The 7,500-nt window shown below is 40.2% G+C and overlaps 1 protein-coding gene and 1 pseudogene across 1 annotated transcript in view; both read left to right on the top strand.

The window, feature by feature from the left end:
• Positions 1-1,196: 1,196 nt before the first annotated feature.
• The window catches only part of LOC138036102 (TNF receptor-associated factor 5-like), an 8,046-nt gene continuing 1,742 nt past the window's right edge, over positions 1,197-7,500 (top strand). The window contains exons 1-5 of the mRNA XM_068882462.1: positions 1,197-1,330; positions 3,866-4,022; positions 5,443-5,601; positions 6,321-6,476; positions 6,915-7,500. The exon at positions 6,915-7,500 is cut by the window's right edge and continues 1,742 nt beyond it. Coding sequence (XP_068738563.1) covers positions 1,197-1,330; positions 3,866-4,022; positions 5,443-5,601; positions 6,321-6,476; positions 6,915-6,986 — 678 coding nt within the window. The 3' untranslated portion in view covers positions 6,987-7,500. The remainder of the gene's footprint in view (positions 1,331-3,865; positions 4,023-5,442; positions 5,602-6,320; positions 6,477-6,914) is intronic.
• The window catches only part of LOC138036101 (TNF receptor-associated factor 3 pseudogene), a 792-nt pseudogene continuing 429 nt past the window's right edge, over positions 7,138-7,500 (top strand).

Here is a 7,500-nt window from a genome sequence, read left to right as displayed (position 1 = left end):
CATCAATGCAACTTTCCATCTTGGCCAAGACGACGTCTTGATTAACACTAGAATCAGGACACAAGGACAAATAGAGCTGACTGTCGTCTACATAACCAACAAATGTTTTTCTACAATTTCAAATATCTTGCTAGCAACGGCCCAAGACACGAACTCTGAGGTACTTCATACTTAATGTAAATTTCCTAGGGATTATGCCATTTATTGATTCTTGCTGAATTCTACCAGTCAAGTTATTAGCAATCGGGTGAGTGCTGTATCCTGAACACCAAAATATTAATGCAGATCTCAGGTTGGAACAAACCAAGAGAAAATGAGGGGGCAGAGACGGAGGCTCAGGGAGTTGGTCGGGATATGTCATGTCCACGAAAGTTATTTTTAGACGAGGGGAAGTCTTTGTTGTAGCGGAAGTCTGTCTTCCGAGACGTCCGCATGCAGTCTTGTCTCGCTCTCAGGTTCTTAGTGAAGAGAGAAAATGGCGGCGCACGTGGAAGGCTAATGAATATTTATTTTCTTTCAAACATCAGACCGAGGTTGGCCTGCATGCGGACGTCTCGGAATACAGACTTCCGCTAGAACAAAGACTTCCGCTCGTCTAAAAATAACTTTCGTAGACATGACATATCCCAAGGGCTGGACCGGGAGCCTCCTTCTCTGTCCCCTCATTTTCTCTTGAACAAACTTAATCCGGAAGCAAAACTGTTGCTATAGCAACTGCACGATGGATGTTATTTTATGCATTGGTTCATGGACATTGCTGGTGCTACTTTTGAAGAGAACTCCTTTAATATTTCTGAACATTTTCCATCATATGTTATGTGATTTGCTTTCCTTTGAAACCACTGATGAGGTCATCAGGTTTACAGCAAACGTTCAATATGTTTTGAACGATAAGAGATATAATCAAAAATGCAAACACCATGTTTCTTTTCTTAAAAACGTTTTTCAAACAAGCTTCGTTTATATATATTTTTTAATTTCATAGACACTTAAAAGTGTAGCCTCCCACGCATTCGTTTTTAGGGGGAGTCGTATTTCACGTGGCTCGTCCCCAGTCTTTTCTAATACTCGCCATTGACGAGGGGTGTTATGAGAAGGAGAAAGAGAAAGAGGAGAGATGTCTCTTTTCCTCTACCCTTCCCATTCTCCTCTTCGCGCATCTTCCGCTCGTTTTCCCCTTGCCTTGCGTCTAGGAGATGCATATGACTGGGGACGAGTCAGGTATTTCACCTCTGTTTGTGGAGAGGACGCGAAATACGACTCCCTTAGAAACGACTAAATGCTTGTTCAGTATTGCGAACTGCAATGGACAGTGGAGCAAGTGCAGCAGGTACAAATTACAACAAAGGTTACATGTGTCAAAGTGAGACACATGTGAACAAATTGAGAAGAGCGACGATTGTTGCATTTGCCTAGTGTGCTAGAATGGAATTGATTGGTTGAAACAGATTACGTCTGTCACAGCATATCGAATCTGCGGACGACAGTATCGATCTATAAATACTGGTCTTGTAGCTAACAAACGCAATTGCCAAAGGTAAACGATGGACTGTCCAAGTATCACCAGATCAAAGAAAGCATTTAGGAGACTGGACGTGGACCTGGTTCCCTATTAGCGAGTACGGAAGATTCCCCGGATGGATCCTCTGAACAAACGTTTTGCAGACAGCAGTAAAGGATGTACGCCTCTGAAAACTGGATATAAAGATCACTAGATATAGATGGGAGATCTTGCCCAAATAAATTAATCCATGATTGATGTAATTAAAGAGCAGTAGACCAGTCTAGCTGATAACTTTTTCTTGCATTTACATTGTTTTAGCCTGCAAACACAGACGTATTTCCGGCCCGAGAAACGACCGCCTGAAATACGTAATCTTATGTGTTCTCAGACTAACACTGTTTTTGTATTTCGCCCCAATTTTCGTGCGGTCAGGACAATCTTCAAACTCATCTTGTATGTTTCTCCTCGGAAACGTTTGTTACGCAAGCTAAAGCGGATCAGAAACAACACCAAGTTGTATCCGGGCGCAGAGAGGTTTGTCAGTTATCCTCTAGACGCAACTCAGAGGGTACTATTGTGAGACCGTGAGATGAGTTCTGAAATCGTGAGTCTCACGACTAAATGATGAGAGTTGGAAGGACTGGGTTCTCAAGTTCCTTTATTGTGACGTGGCTGCCTCAGCTTGATGATGCTATCACCATGTTCAAGTCTTTATATCCAGTATAAGAAGGTGAGATCCATTTTACAGTTAATATTTCCTCAGAATTTAATACTTGAATGTGGGGATTATAGCGCCGGAAGCGTACAAGGAGTCGGTGAGTTGTTGTAGTTCCCGCGAATTGTTGATGTTCTGGTTCTGGTTTCCGGATTCCGGTCCGGAAACCGGAAACTGTTGCGGTTTCCGGTTTCCGGGTTTCGGGTGGGATATCTGTATAACAGTTGATACCATATTGTGAGGTCAGGATGAAGGGTATTTTTTATTCTATATTCAGAGTATCGTGTTGATATTTAGAGGAACTGTCCAGCACTGCTTGAACTTGTAGAGCATCCTCCGCAGTACAGCTATTCAGAACAAGTGATACAGGGGTGTTGTAGAATGTAATTGGCTTTCGTCTCGTGACAATATTTCCCCAGTCAAGTATTACTATGACAAAATCTGCACAGAAAAATTTAATTCACTGAGCATCATTATAGGAAGCGTTTAACTGACGGTTGCCTTAACCAAAAGGGGAACCCAACGATAATCTTCGGTGAAATATGTGTTCGGGGTAGTCAAAATGTTCTATGAATTTCGGCCGGTTCTTTGTTGCCAAACAGCTCAGTACAGATTTCTTTACTAAAACATCACCTAAAAGACTCGCAACCAGGGAAAAGTTTTCAGAAGGGATGGTTTTTGCAATTTTTGGCAGTTGAAAAGGTCATCTAGCAGTTCCGGATGAGCAATTGATTCGGTTGGAAGTTCTTAGAAGGTAAACGTTTAGCTAGCAATTTCTGAAATAAAGATATCATTCCCTAAAATTTTCGGACACTTCAATTTTCAGCTATAAGATATCCGAACAGATAAAATTATTTATGGTGCAAACATCTCTTCAGACAGTCTTTATTCATTACAACTAGCTAGGAGCCTAGAAATGTCTCGCAAGGGCTTTTGGCTTAGAGCGAAATTGAATCGAAACCAAAAGAAGGTAAATCGGAACCGGAACCGGAAGTAATTGGAACATTAGTAGCATTTTTAAACTTTACTTCGCAATTCGTTTAAATTTATCGCGTGGACAGTTAAAGCCATTTCCTGTTTTTGTTTTTTTCTTTCTTTGGCTTTTGCTGTTCGCTTTTGCTGGATCGTAACATGTTTTTTGTCATGACGAACGTGGCAACTTTATGCATATTACTTCATGTCAAAGTTCCGACGGCGATCTAAAAGAAGAACCATGATTCTTAAAATATGGGGTAAAACCCTTTTCATAAGATAAATTAAACGGGTGGTTGTCAAAATGATTAAAAGACGATAGTCTCAAACGTTTGTGCAGGATATATACACTACTATGGTTAACTTTGTCAATGAACCAATGAATTCCATGTTTTGCAACGAACAAAGTTAAAAAAAGGATGTGAGTGATGACCATCGTTTTCCACGAAACTCTCCAAGCCAACCCAACGCCTCGATCGTTCATGAAATATCCACTGTGTAAATCATGATGTAGAATGCCGAACAAGTGAAACCAAACCGGGGGAATACTTGGCGTTTTAGCGAAAACGAAAAGAAACTATTCAGTTTCGAAAACATTGCTGGAAACCTTCCCACAATATTGATGCTCGATTAATTAAGCCTAGATTATTTACTTCCGTTTTTTCTTCTGCCAGCCAGAAAAATCTCCAATGTCCCGTGGATGGCACCCGGATTTCAAAAGACGAATCCTTCCGCGATAAATGCTGCGAAAGGGAAATACTCGATCTCCAGTGCCGTTGCCATTACAAAGATCGAAATTGCGATTGGAAAGGAGAATTCCGAAATTTTAAGGTGAATAGTTTCGTTTAAACATCCTCTTTTACTGAGTCCCGTCAGCTATTCTTAAATATTGTTGTAAATGGTTTGAATCCAGAAGTGATGGGAGTCGCTTACATCCACAAAGGCAAATGCAACCATTTAGGTGTATGCTTATTTTTATACACATCGCAAAGTTGTCCTAACATGGCCAACTACCTAATTACAACGACATAGCATTAACGGTAGAGTTTTTCTTTTTTTTTGGTTGGGACTGTCTTTGCTGATTATGTTTCTAATGGGTGACATTTAGTACTATTTTGGGATACAAGTGATAAGAAAGTTGACAGGGATACACTGCGTCACATTTATCATGCAGAACGTTTGCATACAATAATTCACAATCTAAGCAAAAGTCTTCTTCAAAAGTCCAAAAGACTCGTGACTGCGCTCAGGTTGTCGAGACGCCAGTCACTCACAAGAGTCGTTCCTTGAACTTCACGCAACTTTATCAGGCAATGCTCACATGAAACCAAGAGACATTTTCACTGTCGACGAATTAACAGCCAGTTTACGACCCGTTTGCACTGCTAATGGCAGACTCCTGTTTCTTCAGTTTCTTCAACGCGTCCATAGATGAATTATGTAATAACATTTAAGGACGTTCGCGCCCATTGCTACTGCGCACCCTTACAGCGCACGCAAATTCGCATGCCACGTCATCCATCAAGCGCGCGCGCTGGCCATTGCTGTAGCTTTGCTTGGATTTAACGATCTTGGATGTTCGGTGACCTCTTCTTTTCTTTTCAGAAACAGATTTTATTTACAATTATCTCCACATTGTCCAAAAACGAACAAAAAATCAATGTGAGAAGTTAAAAATTTCAAGATTTCTGTCCTCGGGAAATGGAATCCTGCCATATTGCGGCTGCAAGGCGCATGAAGCTATGGTCGCTAAATGCGAACTTGTTCTTTAAGGAACCTCAACAGTTAAATAAATTCACTTGATGGTTTCACTTAAATAAAGATTGGTAGAGAAAATTTCACTTCAAAGATGTACTTGCAATATTTTTGGGCTTACAGACACTGTGGCCTTATTCGCAAAAAAAACCGGATTTTTTTCAGATTTAGCGTGTTCTTCCGGGCAAGTTCTCTCCAAAATGAAGTCAGTGACCCCCCATTTTTTTTACATTTTTGACATCACTAACTCATCATCTTTCAATGGTAAAATTTGCAGAAAAAAATCAATGTTAGAAAATTTCGCGCGAACGTCCTTAAGCGAAGTGAGACCGATCTCTTTTGACACTCTAAATAGCCCCATACAAAGTACAAAGACTACAAAGGTGCATTCCCTCATAAATATAACAGTAATCATTAGTCAGTTACTTATCATTAAGAGTGGAGATATTTACGGTTACCGGCTTAGAGACCTCCTTTTTACTCTTTTATCGAGCAGGCCCATGAAACAAGCTGTCAATATGGTGACGTACAGTGCCCTGCCTGTGGTGAGAGAATGGAACGAAGAAGTCTCGAAGAGCATGCATCAAATGCCTGTATTAACAGGACCGTGATCTGTCTATATTGCGGAGGAAAAGTGTTTCAAAGAAACTTGAAGGTATGGGAGAAGAAATATTGAGCTAGTTTTAAATAGCAATTAAGTCATATTTCCTCACTATTATTTAAAAGAAAACTACCGAATTGAACCTTGACGTTTTAGCTCAGTTAACGTTGATTCGTGCAGCATCCATACCCGAGACATATCCTCTCATAGGATTAATAAGCGAACCTCTTTTTCCTCTTTGAATTAAGTCGTTGCCCGTTGCCGTTGTATTAGGGACCTTAAGATCTACGACGACGACGTCGACGAAAACGCCACAAAACAATGACATCATTGGTTAAAAGACAATAATCGTGCTGAACGTGCGGCACGGATTTTACCTCATATTCTTGTGGTTCTCTGCATGATGACAACGTGAAATCACGAAATGTTAGGTTTTGACGACAACGTGAGCATGTAACAGAGAATCTTTCATTCTCTATTTTTACTCTGAAACCGCTTGTATCAATTTATTTTTAGAATACTTCGCCCACATTGTAGGACGTAAACGAGATGGAATAATCGCGAAGACTTTAACTAGAGCAAAATTCTATTTTGAGGTGACGTTTTCGTCGACGTCGCCGTCGTAGATCTTAAGGTCCCTATTGTCTCTGAATAGACAAACATATATTTTCGCTTTCTATTCTCAATACTACCTAATTTTATCCTGATATCGTTTCATTTTCATCCGTTTTGAGTAGAGAACCGAAAACACAAGTTCTTCTGTTTATCTGCAGGATCATTTTGGTTTGTGCGGGAAATTTCCCGTAAAATGTCATTTACTCTGCGGAAAGGAGACCATACCACGTGACATGTTGGATGACCACTTGACCAAGGAGTGTCCTCACGCGGAAGTACCGTGCCCGTTTTTCATTCATGGTTGCGAATTCAAAGTGAGTGCCTTTTGATAAGTTGAGAGAACAGTTGCTATTTGGAGTTTTAAAATACTTTCAGAAAAAAAAAAAGAAAGATGCATTACTGTCATTGTGAAAGACGAGGCTTCTTAAGATCATAAAATTTGAGTGAAAACAGAAGATTTCCTGGAGAAAGTTTTAATGTTTTTTCGCTGATCTCGTCTGTAATTAAACTAAAATTGCGAAAGCTTATTTATAAAACTGCCCACAGGTTATGACCATGGATTTTTGGTTAAAGAAATCGCCACGACTAATGATTAGGGTTTGCAGAGAACAGGGAAAGCTGAGGTGATCAATTATTTAGCCAATCTTAATTTTAGGGTCATTGTTAAAGAAATTCATGAGGCTAGCAAATGAAAATTACTTACTTAAGTTATGTTAAGTGGTGTCTGATGTAAGGTCTTTTTTGGTCAACAGGGTAAAAAAGGATCTGTTGATAATCACCTGAAATCCACTATAAAGATCCACGTCGAAAAGATGAATCACTGAATCAAGTATTGAAAACCGAAGAAAGTACGTACAAATTGAAGAACAGATCGACCACTTGCAGAAAGAGAAGAACAACTTGGAGCTGCAACTTCAAAATCAAACCGAGGAGCTTCTGGCGGCAAAAATCAATATCCAAACTCATCAAACGAAAATGTCCTTGATAGAGAGCTCAATCACAGGGCAAATAAACGACTTAGAGAAACTACGCAGTACCTTTGATGATGATGCCGCCGCGGATGAAGGAAACGGAACCGTTTTTTCTACGCAGATTGAGGAAATTTTGAACACTGTAAAGGAACACGAAACAAGGGTTAACAATTTGCAAAGCGAGCTTGCGCTCGTCAAGGAAATCACACTGACTTCAAAAGAAAACGGGACGAGACCACGTTCTTTGTCAAATAATCACACCACCTGTGAACGGCGTATGGAAAGAAATGAGAACCAGCTGGCTTTGCATGAAATTCAACTTTCAGGACAAAATCTTCAGATTCAGATGCTCGAGGCAACGTCATAT

Source organism: Montipora capricornis, unplaced genomic scaffold (assembly GCF_036669925.1).
Source record: "Montipora capricornis isolate CH-2021 unplaced genomic scaffold, ASM3666992v2 scaffold_458, whole genome shotgun sequence".
In the NCBI taxonomy this organism is placed as follows: domain Eukaryota; kingdom Metazoa; phylum Cnidaria; class Anthozoa; order Scleractinia; family Acroporidae; genus Montipora; species Montipora capricornis.
This window is presented reverse-complemented; position numbering and strand designations above follow the sequence as displayed.